At 41.3% G+C, this 16,351-nt stretch overlaps 1 protein-coding gene across 5 annotated transcripts in view; it reads right to left on the reverse strand.

The window, feature by feature from the left end:
* LOC121277288 (dual specificity protein phosphatase CDC14A-like) overlaps window positions 1–16,351 on the reverse strand; it is a 237,217-nt gene that overhangs the window by 118,716 nt on the left and 102,150 nt on the right. For all 5 annotated transcript variants that reach the window (XR_005942850.1, XM_041186563.1, XM_041186566.1 and 2 more), the window contains exons 6-11: window positions 7,389–7,455; window positions 6,846–6,908; window positions 6,640–6,727; window positions 3,241–3,471; window positions 2,543–2,681; window positions 40–205 (exon numbers count right to left, since the gene is read on the reverse strand). Coding sequence is in view for 4 of the 5 variants with exons in the window: in XM_041186563.1 (XP_041042497.1) it covers window positions 40–205; window positions 2,543–2,681; window positions 3,241–3,471; window positions 6,640–6,727; window positions 6,846–6,908; window positions 7,389–7,455 (754 nt within the window). In the remaining variant the exon portion in view is untranslated. The remainder of the gene's footprint in view (window positions 1–39; window positions 206–2,542; window positions 2,682–3,240; window positions 3,472–6,639; window positions 6,728–6,845; window positions 6,909–7,388; window positions 7,456–16,351) is intronic.

Raw genomic sequence — 16,351 nt, forward strand, 5'->3', positions numbered from 1 at the left:
TCCAAAAATTGGACCATGTCATACCAAAATTTCACTTACCATGTGACATTCTTGTTCGTCAATCATCTTGTTTTGATTATCATTAATGGAAATATCATCAACCCCAGAAAGGATCCGAGTAACGCCAACCTTATCCTTTCCATTCTGCTGTTCTTTTAATTTTGCACGGAAAAGGTCACCCTGGGTCCATAGGTTAGCTTGTTTCCTGCCAAGCAAAATATAAATAATATTTAAGAAGAATATAAAGGATGTAGGAATGAGAAAGGCTCTTCTTTTCTATATGGAACCTGTCCAGACCATTCTCACTCCTCTCCTGCCAAAGTGCTAAACCCACAACTCCTCTACAGTCCACTAAGTCAGGAACTGACCACTTTGTTTACTGTGCCATACATTCATTTCCATTAGTTTTTAAGCCAACATTTAACTAGGAGAGCTCAATTTATCCAATTTGCCATGTACCTTTTTTTAGCTTTCAGGTCCACGTAAACATCAGGGTCCCAGGACCCCACCGGCTCTTTTAATTCATAAAAGAGCTTTAGCTCACAGAGACATTCGGCTTTATAATAGTAATAAACTATTTGAGTGTCATTACTTCATTATTGAACTACAAAACCTAACTTCCGAATAAACAATCTGCTTTGATCATCACCTTCCCCCATCCATTTTCCCCCTCTATTTTTATCCTGTTTTTCTGTCTGATCTAACATTCTTATTTAACACTGTTAAAAATTTACTTTACTTGTCTTATTTTCTTTTCTTTGGTTTCCTGCCTTGCCAAAGTGGATAGTGACTGGGTGGGGTTGGGCAGGGGAGTAAATAACAAATATGCTTTTATTTGTTCCCATTACAATTTTAAACATTATTGGTGACATTTAGCTTTTACTCTGAAACACTAGTCTATAAACAATCAACCTATGATCACTTGTGGGTTTAAAACACAATATACAAAATTAAATTAGACAAAATAATTCTGTTTGTTATAAGCTCAGCTATTTAACAATAACCTCTTTAATCCATTCCTTCAAAAAAGCCTGCTTGATGTAGTATATGATAATGGGCACAAAAAGTTTGAAGATCACAAACTTGTACTCTCTCTTATAATATTAAGATGACTCAATGAATGAAGGAGAAAAATGTTTCCATAATGTTTTCACGGCCAGAATTTTTCCCTCGTCGGGCGGGCTCGGAGGGAACGGGTGGTCGGGAAGCTAACTGCCGCCTGCAATCGGCTCTGCACCGTGATTCCACGCTGAGCGAAGCCTGTATGGGCAGGGGTAGGAGGGAGAGCCGGGCCTCGCATGCAGCTCGCGCATGAGTAGGAAAGAGCGCTTCAGTCTCCCTGAGGCATGGAGCTGCCTCAGGGAGATTGAAGCGCTTTCTAAAAAAATTAATAGAATAACAATTTAATGAACCATGTCCCCTCATGTGACTGTGTCACATGAGATGTGACACATTTTTAATTTCAAAATTAAGGTTTTATTTAACTTGTATTGGCTTTAGGAAACCTCATTCCTAAAAATTGTAAAGGCCGCTTGGCTTTTTTGCCTGCCCACCAACCGTTAGGTTAGACGGGCAGCGTAAATTTCTAGTTAATTAGCTCGTTAAAGGCCTCAATAGGCCTTTCAATTATCGGCAGGCATGCAGCGGACTCCGGTGCGGGCCTGTTGAACAAAATATCACGCAAGTGCACGATGACATGGGGACACATGCCCGACGTCATTGCATATCATATTACGCTCGTGCGTGTCCGGCGCATACCTGCTCGCCAAATGCAAAATTCTGGGCCATATCTGCCTTCTTGTTTCTAAGGTGGTGGCTCAGACTAAAGTAAAATAGCACAGGTGCTGAATGCTCACATTTTTCACTTGTGGACCTAGAAAATGGGCATCAACAGGCTCGTGAACCATGAAGGGCACTGGTGCAGATCCCAATCCTGTTCCTTATCCATCCACACATTTGCACTTTCTTCGATGGGTGGGCATCATGTATCAGAGTGAGAATCATAATGATTGTTTTTTCCTTCATACTCTGGAGCAAAGAGGACAATTATAGTGCTCCACCACTTCCCAAAGACAATGCATCAAACAGTGATCTTCAAACTCTATGATTTAGTCCAAAGCTATATGGTACCGTACACAACTCTTCAGACCTCCCACGTCAGAAAGGCTGTCAGATCTCTGCCACTTTCAAAAGATATCTGGAACTTGTAAGAACAGATCAATGACTTTAGATCTGCTCTTCAATTTTCCCCTCCACCCTCCAAAAGTGCATTTACTTTGCTCATAAACAAACCACCACATGGCTCGCCATCTCATTATGGTGATCTGTGATTACAAGCTTGTGTTTCAGCAATGAATGCACATCTCTTAGAACCCCAACACATTGCTGATGTAAAATTGTTAATGACTACGTACCAACTTATTTTTCTTGCAGTAACGCAGGATTTAGTTCAAGCATATATCAGTTATGAGCAAATACCTTTTGTTAAACTATACTTAACATCTCTTTCTGATATTTTCATTAAGTATGGCAAAGTACTCACTCTTCTAAAAAGTGCTGTTGCGGTCCTATAACTGATCCTGGTCTACATATTCTGATCCAGGCAATGGCTTCCGCGGCTGTCAGTTTGTAGTGTTTCATGATATAACATGCTATTAGAGTACCAGTTCGGCCTAAGCCAGCTACATTTAAAGAAAAGTACACAGTCAATTCTCTCGTGTATGAAAGCTTTAAAATCTGGTAAAATATACATAACTATGCTAACAGGAATTCACTGGGAAACAAAATAGAATGCATAATTCAATACTGAATACTTCCAATATTTCCATTAAAAACTGAAGGATAGAATAGAAGCCCTAGCACTGGAAGCAACTAAGTTACCGCCCCCTCCCATTCCTAAAATTGTACCAGCAGCAATACAGAATATTTGAATTTGAAATTGGCAACTTGCTACTACTAATTACAGGTTTAACATTGCAAAATATTGAATTTCCAAGGCAGAATACAATCTTTGTATAATCTCGAAATCAGGAGCAGAAAATGTGATTCATCTCCATTACATTTCCAAAAGATAAAGACAGACTTAGGTAGGACCCTTCATTTCAGAGGCTAACTAGCTGACACTTTGTGTTTTGTAATTTTTTTTTAAAAGATGTTTTCAAATTTACATTTTTCCTTTCTAGCTCTACCACTCAGATAACACTAGTACTGTTAACGTCAATACTGAATCAGCAATAATACCTTTACAGTGCACAGCAACGACACCCTCTGCGTTTTCACAGATATTCAAGAACCTTTTGACTATAGCATCACTAGGCGTACTTCCATCCACAAAGAAGAGATCATAATGCTCAAAACGAGCATCTGTGAATCGCTTGGCATCATACATTTTCTTGTTTAAACGGATAATTGTGGTGACATTGTGCTTCCGGAAGTACTGAAAATAGGCCTCTGGAGCATGCAGAGGGTAGCCTGATGCAGCAAGGAAGAGGGAAAGAAGAGATAGCCGTGAGTTCATTTCCATCATTTAGTCAATTTTCAACATTTAGTACAGTTTCATACTCAATTCTAAGAGTTAAACCAAAATTTGCTGAAAATACATATCAGCATTCTGATGATGTGTTTACACCCTCAACATTCATTTGTCTTTACTCTTTCCACAAGCTGTCTGACTTGATGTGATTTGTTTCTTTTGATTTACAAAACAGTAATATCTGAAATTAAATGGTTAAATGAATGTTAACTGGGCTTCCATTTAGAAAAAATACATACAACAGTTTATTGACACCTACAAAAAACCAACTCCAGCATAAATGATTTATTATGTTTAAGAACAAATGAATTTAATTTCAAAACAGCTTATACACCCTTATCATAATCAAATCTGGTCAGGCAAAAGCAAGTGTATGCAACAGATGTTACAGGCCAATATTGTGAAGTGTCTCACAGTGACCATTCATTAGTCATCTCCAGGTTTGTAAATATCATGTATTTTCCAATCAAACAAATTATGGATGAACACAGAATGCTGATTTGAACACACCAGCTTATCTTCAGTAAGCTGTCTCTTTCTCTGAATGTGCAGGATCAGAAACTATCCAAATGCATAAATCAGAACTTTCATTTAGCTGGGTAATGAGTAGGCAAGAGACAAAAAAAAATAAGAAATTCAAAACAACAATTTGCATTTATATAGCACCTTTAACATGGCACAATATTCCATGGCATTTTACAGGGATGTATGAAAAAATGATGAGTCAAAGGAGAAATTAAGGCAAATTTAAGTCAAGTCTTAAGGGGGATGGTGGAGGGGGCCAGTGTGTGTGAAATGATTTAGGGTGGGAATTCTAGAACCTGGGGCCTAGGGAGATATCAATGGTGGGGCAAAGGCCAGAATTAAGGAACAATGAGTTCAGGGGCAGAGTGATTGCAGGACTGGCGGAAATTACAGAGTTAAGCAGAAGAGAGGCAATGAAGCAATTTAAGCACAAGATGAAGTTTTCACATTTGAAGCGTTAGGGAACTGACAGCCAATGCAATCATTCAGGACAAGGGTGAGCTGAGCTTGGGGTTTTTGATATTTTTGAATGGGCCACAAGTTTTGCATGAGCTGATGTTTGCAAATGATAGAGGAGGGGAAGCTAATCAGGAGAGCATTGGATTGGTGATTGGTCAAATCTGGGAGTGACAAAGACAAGGTTGAGGTTTTCAGCAGCAGATGGGAAGAGGTAGAATTGGTTTAGATCATGGTTAATGCTCAAAGATCATATCCTTTTAAAATAAGCATTCCCCATCTTGCTTTCAGGTATTGACGGGTTAAATGAGGTATGGTTCCCTGGATACCAAGAACCCTTCAAAATTTTTCCTAAGGTAACGATCATTCTTTTGTAACTTGACATCATTTATTATTAATGACAAAGGACTGTATAGTAGGGGTTGATTATGTTTTCACCCAAAGTCCACATAAATTTACTTCCGCACAGGAATCATTGAGTAGTGATTAGGAAGGGGAAACCTACTGTTTTTCTAGTCTCTAGGACTTAGTTGTGTGTGAATTTATTAAACTTCTGAAAGAAGGCAGTTTGATTTAAGATTGGTGGGAGAGGGAGAAGTGATGGGAGGAGAACGAGCATACTGAATACAAGATCAGCTGATACAGTAACCAGATGATTCAACAGATGTGATCTTAAGCTAGCACACAGTATATTTATTTGGATAGGCACCATACTAATTTTAAAGACAACAGCTGTAATCTCAGTAGCGGCTCTTTGGAGGGGAGTAGATGCTGCCACAGGAAGACTGTGAAGGGTCTAGAGTCAACAAATGAGGGTCTTTAAGTCTGATTTCAACTGATAGATTAGCTGCTCCAATGCAGGAGCAGAGAGATAGAGGAAAGTGTTGCTGGAAGGGAATTAAGATGGGTGAATGGCAACAGATTTAAGATTCAGAATAGCTAACAGTATAATTTGGCGACTTTATTATCTATTGTGTTTGGGTGGGTAGTGGGGGGAGGTTGGACTGGGGGCGGAAGGAAAAGGAAGATTCCTCCACCACTTCATGCCAAATAACTAAGGTTCAATTGTAATTGGTTAAACTGGTTAAAAACAGGACAATAGTAATGACTTTAAATTTACACAATATCAACATTCTCTAGAATTTTCCAATTCTAATTTAAAAGGAATAAAATCCCAATTGCAAAACAAAGAAATTTTTGGTATCTTTCTGGACTAAGTTGGTATTTATACTAGATTACCATTAATGTGATTACAAATAATCTATAACAGCAACATTTATTACATTTTTGGACCTTTTAACATAGAATAAAGTCCCAAAGTACTTCAGAGCATTGAGCCTTTTTTAATTGGATGTTAAGCCAAAAATGCTTTTAGAGAACTGGCAAAAAGCTTGGTCACAGGGGTATGTTTTAAGCAATAATATAAATAGAGAGAGATAAAGCTTAGGGAGTAAATTCCCGAGTGGACTCGAGGTAGCTAAAGGCACCACTGCTGTTGATGGAGTGAAGGAAGGAGAAGGAGATGCACTAGAGTAAAAGTCAGAGGAAGAGATAGATTGTGGCGGTGGGGGACCGGTGAAAACACATTGTAGGGAAGAAATTTAAACATAGGACTAAGAATTTCAAACTGGAGGACTGGAAGTCGATGATGATGCAAATCCAAAAGGATAAGGATTGATGAGCAGGACACAGCACTGGAGAGGATATGAACACTAGAGTTTTGGATGAGCTAACAAGAGTGGAGGGAAATAGGGCTAGCAAGAGAGCACTGGAGTTGGTAACATTAAAGATGCAAAGTATGTACATTACTGAGACAGGCCATTCAGCCCAACAGGTCCATGTCAGAGCCTGATTCTACTGTACAGCCCATCAAAATATGATTCAAGTCTTTTCTTCCTTGTGTACTTATCCAGCTCCCCTTAAATGCACCTATACTATTTGACTCAACTGCTTCCTGTGAGTTCACAAAATAAAAACCAAACAAATCACTTTCATGGCATTTTGAAATTTGTAGGCACCATTGCAAATACTAACTGCACATCTCAAGTGAAGGGTTAAACAGGTAAAGCAACATATTCACAGGTCCAAATAACAATTAATTAATTAACTAACAATGCAATACCTACCATTTTCTATTTTGCTCTTTGGATGTGGTCCACTAAAGGCCAAGAACTTGCTGGGGATTATCCAGTTAAAATCTCCGTTTTCTGCCCTCTGCAAACAAATAAAAAGTGTTCATTTATTCATGTATGTGTCAGTCTTGAATAAGAGTTAGGCACTCAGGAAATGTGTTTTGAAAATGCAATCTTCTTATCGATCTGAAAGCACTAACCTCATAATGTTCATATTCATCTACATCAAATGTATTAAAATTGAAGAATTCATACTGCAGGGCCTACAAATGAAAGGGTTAAGAATTATGTTTAATAACCGACAAGAGTATTAAAAAAAAGTCAATAGGAGAGGTTAACCCAAAGCATTATTTCAACTAAAATTACTACTACAAAATAAAGAGACGCTGGCACAAATAGACCAAGTGCAAATTCAGAGCTGATGTCAAGAAGTACTTCATGCAAGGAATAGTTAGCACTGGAAATAAACTTCTGGGTAGAACGGTGGAGGTAAATCTTTGGAATCATTTAAAAGTCTCTTAAATGCTGAAATAGGGGAGAGGATAATGGCATGACAGGTTTCTGTGTAAGGATGATCCTGTGGCCTCACATCCAAATTTTGTGATCTTACCACGCGTATAAACAAGAATTGACAATATTTTCTACCAAGCTATTAGCAGGAGCAGTATTAAGCCACACATGGCAAATTGCTGAAAATACACAATGCCAGGAAATGCTAATTGATACTGTATTTGTCACTTTACCTTGCTAACTGCATGTAAACAGTCCAGAACTGTTAGATTATAAGTGCACGAGCCAAATGAAGCATCCCTGCAATGAAAAGTTTTACATTTGTCAAAAAATGAAGTAGGAATTGTATTTTCTGTCAAAAACAAAACCCAAGAACATAAGACATAAAAAATAGGATCAGGAATAGATCTTATAGCTTGTTGGATCTGCTTTACCATTCAATACTATCATGGCCGACCTTCGGCCTCAACTCAACTTTCCTGTCCGCTCCCCATATCCCTCGATTCCCTACAAGATCAAAAATCATGTATTCAATGAAGCAGCACTGACGATCCTCTGAGGTAAAAAATTTCCAATCATTCACATCCCTTTGACTCAAGCAATTTCTCCTCACCTCAGTCCTAAACAATCAGTCCCTTATCCTGAGACTGTGCCTCTTTGTTCTAGATTCCACAGCCAGGGGAAAGAAACTCTTGATATCTACCCTGTCAAGTCCCTTCAGAATCTAGTGTACAGTAAAGTCCCGCCTTTCGCGACTTCCTTGTTCACGTTTCACTTACCCGCGCTTTGTAGGCCGCACCACCCATCGTGTGAGCAATGTTTGCTTATCTGCATTTTCTTCTCCCTCTCTCCTCTTTCCCCAGGAGATGACAGCCACGGCGGAGCAGAGACTGGACTGGCTGCAGCTGAAACGCAGCCCAAACGAAGGGATTAAGCCAGAAGTGTCAGCCACTGGCAGGAAATTCACTGCTAGTGAATCTCTGCTGTACCACTTCCATTGCAAATATATCTTTCCTTAAATATGGAGACCAAAGTGACACACAGAGGGCTGGATTTCACGGTTTCAGGCGGAGAGGAGGCAAAATGGGAAATGCGCAGTCCACTTGCTCCTGCCCCTGCCGCTTCAGCACGGTGAATCAAGTGTTAGCCAGCCAATTAGCATGGGAAGGGGAGCTCCATGCCTGATAGGGTGTGTAGGGTGGGACATTCAGCAGGAGCGGGGTTAGACTTTGAACCGGAAATCGGTCACGCCAAACATTTAAAGGCACGTTGGCATTGGGTTGGTGGCTTCACGAAAAATCCAGGTTTGCTATCAGCACTCCTTGAAAAAAGCAGTATCCATAGCTGACACTGAAGCAGTGGAGTAGCAGCAGGTGAGAGCATGTTTTTTCATTCTGTGGACGATCATGCCAGCAGTACTTCATTCAGGGTCCTCCTCAGGGAGGAAATAATATGAACAACGCGTTCAATTCCCCTTCTGAATAAGTGTTCAGAAAAAGAGTCATATTCTATCCTTTAACTCTAAGTCTTTCTCCAGAGGCTGAAAGACCACCTGACTATTTCCAGCACTTTCTGCTATGAATCTTCACCACCTCTTGCAGCTACCAGGCCAAATGGTGGGGCTCATACTAGAGGGCTTTATGAATCGATGATGACTTCCTGCTTGTCTTCAGACTCATCAGAGTATAGGGCTCACTCCATTAGATCAGTTCTACCAAGGCCTCCCCTCTCTTGGGTGTCAAGTTGTGTAAGGCGTAGCAAACCACGATGATGACTGAGACACAAGCCGGAGAATATTGCAGAGAACTGCCTGAAAGGTCCAAACGTTAAAAGGCACATTTTGATTAGAATAGTGGTCTCTCAATGATGGCCCTGGTAGAAACGAGGCTCTCAGTGTAATGTATCTCTGTCTCTTGTCTGCAGATTTCTCACTGGGGTCATGTGCTTCAGCAGGTATCCCTCATCTCCAAGATGCCAACTTTCCAATGGCTCCGGTGGTTAGAACATCCATGGCATCTGGGAGTACCTAAGGATGTAAGAGTTGTGACGACTCCCAGGTTAGCGGGCACAAACCTGCATGATCCTTTGACTGGTCATTAACAAGTTCGACACTGATGGAATGAAAAGTTTTACAATTGACAAATGCCCCATGCTCAATGGAGCTTTGATAGCCACATATGTGCAATCTATCACACCTTGGACTTTAGGGAAATCAGCCATACTCGTGGAGCCTCTGGCTCTCTTCGCCAGGCCTTTATGCAATTGTGAGCTGAAGCTTGAGAATAACACTAAGGCTTCCAGCTGGTTCCTGGAATGACTGCAATGCACAAAAATTCAAGGCCACAATCAACTTGAGAAGAACAGGCATAGTGTGGCCACCAATGGAATTTGAACAGATCTCCCCAGCCAGCAATTCACAAAAGGAGGTCACTGTCTTCCTGGAGAGATGCAGTCTGTGAAGATACTAGCGCTGTGAGAGCTCAAGGTAATTCATCCATCATCTGTAGACTCTCTGAGCAGGTTAGTGTCTTCCACCACCACAGACTGGCTGTCGTTGTTGTCCAGCATCCATTACCCTGAAGAGACCAAGGGGAGAATTTTCCACTTGTCGGGCGGGTGTGTTATCCCTCTGAGCAATGCCATCTACAAGTTTTGTGCCTTTTAAAAAATATTCTGCTTTTCTATTCTTACTATCAAATGAACAATGTCACACTTCCCCACATTATACTCCATCTGTCACCTTGTTGTCCATGCAATTAACCTGTTTATATCTATTTGAATCTTTGTATCCTCCTCACAGCATGCATTCCCATCTAGCTTTACTCTCTATCTCTATCATTAATATCGCTTACATAACTCCACTAGTTACAGCCTGCCAACTTGAAAATGCCCTTTCATCCCTATTCTTTGCTTCCTGTCCATTAAACAACCCTCTATCCATGCCCAGATATTACCCAAACTCCATGAGCCCTTATCTCATGTGTTAACCTTTTGTGTAGCACCTTATCGAATGCCTTTGGGAAATCCAAATACACTACATCTACTGATTCCCCTTTATCCAACTGACTCGTTATATCCTCAAAAAACTCTAATAAATTTATCAAACATGATTTGCATTTTGTAAAATGTTGTTCACTTTGTCATACTATGATTTTCTAAATGCATTAGGAGTCCCTTAATAATAGCTTCCAACATTTTCCTGACAACTGATGTCAGGCTAACTGGCCTGTAGTTCTCTGTTTTTTCTCTCCGTCCTTTCTTGAATAACAGTGTTACATTTGCACACTTCCAATTTACTGGGACCATTCTAGAATTTAGGGAATTTTGAAAAATCATAACCAAAATTATATACTTGCATATCACCTCAGAATATTTAAAACTTATGATGAAGTGAACAGGAACTATCAAGTAAAGCTCAGATTTGTTTTCCTAAACTCATTCTTCCCTCCATTACTGGATTTTAAATATTTTGCACCTCAGAAGCTTGAGCATATAATTAATTTACAAATCCTGTTGTAGTTTCTGATCTAAAGTTGATCTATTCATAGATATGCTATGATCTAAAGATATTCACTGCCTCCAATTAATTTTTATTATTTGCAAAGTTGCTGTAGTTGAAGCTGTAGTTGTAAATATGCATCCTTGCCTTCTGCAATATCTTGGTAAGGATTTGAGGGGAGATGGTAGCACAGTGTTAATGTCACTGGACTAGTAATCCAGAGGCCTAGGCTAATGCTTTGGGACATGCGTTCAAATCCCACCACAGCAGCTGGTGGAATTTAAATTCAATTAATAAGATGGAATTAATAAATTTAATTCATAACATGGAATTGACAGCTATTGTTGATTGTCATAAAAACCCATCTGGTTCACAAATATCCTTTAGAGAAGGAAACCTACCATCCTTACCTGGTCTGGCCTACATGTGACTCCAGATCCATAACAATGTGGTTGTCTCATAACTGCCCCTTGAAATGGCCTAGGATGCCACTCAGTTCAAGGGCAATTAGGGATGGTCAGCAAATGCCGGCCTTGCCAGTTATGCCCACATCCCACGAAAGAATAAAACAAAATTGTTCATAATCTAATGTAAACCCAAAATCTGTGAACCAGTCAGAACCGAACATGTTCTGAATTATTTCAGGGGGACAAAAAAAAAAGAACAAGGGGAAAAGGAATAAAATATTTAATAATCATCGCAACAAGATGCAGTAGTTGCTTCACCCAACAGAATGCTCTCACACAAGTTACTTCTTGCACTTTGAGTCACTGTCCAATTTCTCTTCCCTCCTTTCCCATCTTCATAAATGACACCCTATGTGATTGTTACAGACCTCATCGCCCTTCTTGATCTGTCTACGGCCTTTTACATTGCTGATCAAACAATCCTCCTCAAATGCTCCTCCTTCATCATCTAGTTGGGTTAGGACTGTCCTCCTCTGGTTCTGTTCCTATCTAGCCAGTCAGACCCTACAATGGCTTTCTTTCTTACTCCTGCACCATTACCCTGAAGAGACCAAGGGGAGAATTTTCTACTTGTTGGGCGGGCGTGTACTCGCCTACCCGACCGAGTGTAAAACGATACACGATGACGTTGAGTGAGCGCCTTGACATCATCCCGCATATGCATGATATTTTGGTCGGCGGCACAGCGTGCCCACTGACAATTAAAAAGCCTATTAAGCCCGTTAAAAGGGTAACTGAATGAAATTTTTCCCTGCCTTATGGTTGGCGGGCTGGCAAAAAGGCCAAGCGGCCTTTGCATTTTTTTAGGAAATCTCATCCATGGGCGGGATAAGGTTTCTAACAGCAAATAAGATTAAAATAAAAATTTTAAAATTTAGTTAATAACGGCCTGATCACGTGACATAGTCACATGAGGGGACATGTTTCATAACATTTAAAAAAATTTTTTTTTCATGTTTTAAACTCTTCACCTCCCTGAAACAGCTCTGTGCCTCAGGGAACTTTTCCAGTGCGCAACCGCGCACATGCATGCACTTGCGCTCTCACTCTATTCCACCCGCCCCCGCCACAGGCAGCACTGAGCACTGCCGCACGTGACTCACACTGGGCAGGCCTTACTTGGCCCGCCAGCATGAAATGGCGGTCCGTCCCCAATCACGTGCGCAGTTGGCTTCCCGACCATCCCCACCTGCTCCCGCCAAGCCCGCTCGACGAGGGAAAAATCCTCCCCCAAGGATCCATTCTTGGCCACCTTCTATTTCCCATTTACATCAAAGAACAGTATGACATTTTCCAAAAATACATCAGATTCCAAATGCTGACAACTAGCTCTGCCACCACCTTTCCTGACCACTCCACTGTCTCCAACTCGTCACACTGCCCACTGAAGATCTCATAATAGATAAGCAGAAATATTGGAATGACCAAAGATATTGCTCTCCTTGGCCACTGACTTAGGTGGAACCAGACCATTGTAACATTATTGCGCTATTTGAGGCTGGGCTAAGCTTCTGACTCCATATCCTCTCCATAATTAAAACTGCCTACTTCCACCTTTAACATCACCCATCTCTGCCCCTACCTCAGCTAGTCTGCTGTTTAAAACTGTATCCTTACAAATTAGGAGGAGTAGGCCACTAGGCCCTTCAAGCAAGCTCTACCATTCAATAAGAGTATGGCTGATCTGCAACTCCACGTTCCCGCCTACCCCCGATAGCCTTTCACTCCCTTTCATCCATGCCTTTGTTACCTGTACATTTAACAATTCCAATGCTATGCTGGGTAGCATCTCACTTGCCACCTTCCATAATCTTGAAATCATCTAAATCTCTGCTACCCACATCCTAAATTGCACCAAGTCTGTTCAGCTATCACCCCAGTGCTCACTGACTTACACTGATTCCTGCTCTGGCTATGTCTCAATTTTAAAATTCTCATCCTGATTTCCAAATCTGTTCAAAAACCACCCAATGTCTAACTTCCTCCAAGCTAACAACCCTCTGAGATACCTATGCTCCTCCCATTCTGGTCTCTTGCGCATTCCTAACTTTAATTGCTTCACCACTGGTGGCCATGTCTTCAGCTGTCTTGGCCCTAAGCTCTGGAATTCCCTCTCCACCTCTCTACCTTCCTGCAACATGCTACTTAAACCCTACCTCTTTAATCATGCTTTTGGTCATCTGCCCTAATATCTCCCTAGGTGGTTTAGTGCTAGATTTTGTTTGCTAATGCTCTTGTGAAGTGCCTTGGGACATTTTACTAATTTAAAGGCACTACATTAACGCACATTGCTGTTAACTTCAATATTAAAAATTAAACAGTTTGTCACTCTTCAAATAGGAGTCTCTCTGGTCTGGTGTGTTTCTAACTTCCTGGTATTCTCAGGTCAGATCACAAAACTTACCATTATGGATAACTAGTCCAAAACAAATATAAATCAAATTCCACATTTTGCTACCAAAGGATGGTAAAGACCCAATCAGAAATAATAGCTGCTGCCATAATTAAATGTCTAACTTCATCAATAACAGTACCACAAGAAACTCAATTTATACATAGAGCAGTTGGTACTTCAAAGAACTTCCACATCATGAGAAGGTAATCAATCCAACAACAAATAGCTTACAGGCAGTGGGTATGAATTTCTGCAGAGGCTTCCTCACTCATCTACAGTTAGGTCAGTGAAAAAACTGTGGTGATGATGATGATGTTACTATTGCTTTTCCACAGCAAATGATCACAGAAAACTTTGTGGAAATTATCTTTCAGTAGCACTTGTCACTGCTTTAAATCATGTATGGCCTTGATATTTGTATTTTTAACATTCCCAAGGCAGCACAGGGGTGGCTTCATTGCTATTTCCTTCCTTCGCTATAAACTAGTTTCCATAATAAAAAGACCCTATATGAGATGTATATTTACATTAATCACAATTGTTGTTCTCCTATAATTTTAGGCTGCATGGATAATGACACTCTAAGGGGGAAAAATACTTAGAACATGGGATTATTTAGTGAATAAGCGCAAAATTTTCGACCCAATATAGCAACGAGTTCAGAAGCAGGCGGGTGCCAAGTTAGGCAGCGTGCTGGTTAGTGGCCACTATCCCACTCCCAGTCTGTTTTCCTGGAGATGGTTTGGGAGCAGAGAGGTAACTCTTTCGAGTACAAACACATTTCCATCTGTTTCAGATGAAGTTACATTGTTTCATAGTTTGCCATTGTGAGATTTGAACTCTTGATCTTGGGGTTACAAACCCAGTACCATAACCACTTGGCTATATAGGCCAAGCAAAATTGGACTTGTAACTCTTTCAATTACAAACCCGTTTCCATCTGTTTCAGATGAAGTTACATTGTTTCATAGTTTGCCATTGTGAGATTTGAACTCTTGATCTTGGGGTTACAAACCCAGTACCATAACCACTTGGCTATTTAGGCCAAGCTAGTTTTTTTGCCATTGTGAGATTTGAACTCTTGCTCTTGGGGTTACAAACCCAGTACCATAACCACTTGGCTATTTAGGCCAATCAAAATTGGACTTGTAACTCTTTCGAGTACAAACCCGTTTCCATCTGTTTCAGATGAAGCTACATTGTTTCATAGTTTGCCATTGTGAGATTTGAACTCTTGATAATCTTTTAAATGAAAACCAAATCAACAAAATTGGGATAAATCAGGCACAGCCCCTAATTCAGGTCAGCTGTAAAACCAAGGACAAAGTTTAAAGGAACCTTACAAACTTTAAATCAAAATGTGCTTAAAGGGGTCAACAAAACACCCCAGTCCCCACGGTGCCCACCGAGCACGGAAGGCCTCGAGAGTGTCAGCAGACACCGCGTGCTCCCTCTCCAGGGACATCCGGCAGCGAACGTAGCCGCGGAAGAGGGACAAACAATCGGGCGGGACTCCCCCGTCGATCGCCCGCTGCCTGGACCTGTTAATGGCCAACTTGGCCAGGCCCAGGAGCAGGTTCACGAGGAGGTCCTACTCCTTCCCGACCCCCTTCCACACCGGGTGCCCATAGATCAGGAGCGTGGGGCTGAAGTGCAAACAAAACATCAATAAAAGGTTTTTCAAGTAACTAAAAAGGGAGTGCATCCTACAACACCCTATGTATACATGGTCCACGGACTCCACAAGACCGCAAAAAGGGCACGTGTCCTGAGAGTCCGTGAACCTATGCATCCTCTTATTATAGGAGACTGCTGCATGCAACACCCTCCAACCCAGGTCCCCGATAGAAAGGGGGAGGACACCTCCGTAGAGGGCCTCCCATCGGGGGCCTCCGCCGCCGGACGGCAACAAGGCACGCCAGGGCGTGTCCAGGCGACAGACAAGGGCGAGAAAATGGAAGGTGTGCAGCAGCAGTCCGTACAAAAAGCCCCTCTTTGCCGTGCCAAAAGGCACGGAGGGCATGTCCCCTTAAATTATCCAGATCCAATTCATTGTTTCATAGTTTGCCATGGTGAGATTTGAACTCTTGACCTTGGGGTTACAAGCCCAGTACCATAACCACTTAGCTATTTAGGCCCTAACTCTTTTTTGAGTAAGCTGTAACTCTTTCAAGTGCAAACACGTTTCCATCTGTTTCAGATGAAGTGACATTGTTTCATAGTTTGCCATTGTGAGATTTGAACTCTTGATCTTGGGGTTACAAACCCAGTACCATAACCACTTGGCTATTTAGGCCAAGCTCAGAGAGGTAACTCTTTTGAGTACAAACCCATTTCCATCTGTTTCAGATGAAGTTACATTGTTTCATAGTTTACCATTGTGAGATTTGAACTCTTGATCTTAGGGTTACAAACCGAGTACCATAACCACTTGGCTATTTAGGCCAAGCCATTTTGAAACTGATGGAGTAAACGGAACTGTAACTAAGCAGGATTTGAACCTACGCGGGGAGACCCCGATAGATTTTGTAGTCCATCGCCTTAGCCATTCGGCCATGACTCCCCTCTCAGAGAGGTAAGTGGCAGTATCCAATTAAGATAAGTAACGGGCCAATTATCAGAAGTCAACTAGAATTTTTTTAGTCAGCATGTGGGCTCCTTGTGGCATTGGGAACTCAGCCACTCACCTGGAAGCAGCCTCCCAGTTGCAGACCGTGGATGGGGAAGTGGGAGGCAGTGCTCCAGGCAGGCTTCGAGATCCTCGCCACTTATCTACCTACAGGCCCAGCAGCTGTGGCCACTTTATTAGTTTAAAAGTTTCGGAAGTTGCTGATA

Source organism: Carcharodon carcharias, chromosome 4 (assembly GCF_017639515.1).
Source record: "Carcharodon carcharias isolate sCarCar2 chromosome 4, sCarCar2.pri, whole genome shotgun sequence".
Classification (NCBI taxonomy): domain Eukaryota; kingdom Metazoa; phylum Chordata; class Chondrichthyes; order Lamniformes; family Lamnidae; genus Carcharodon; species Carcharodon carcharias.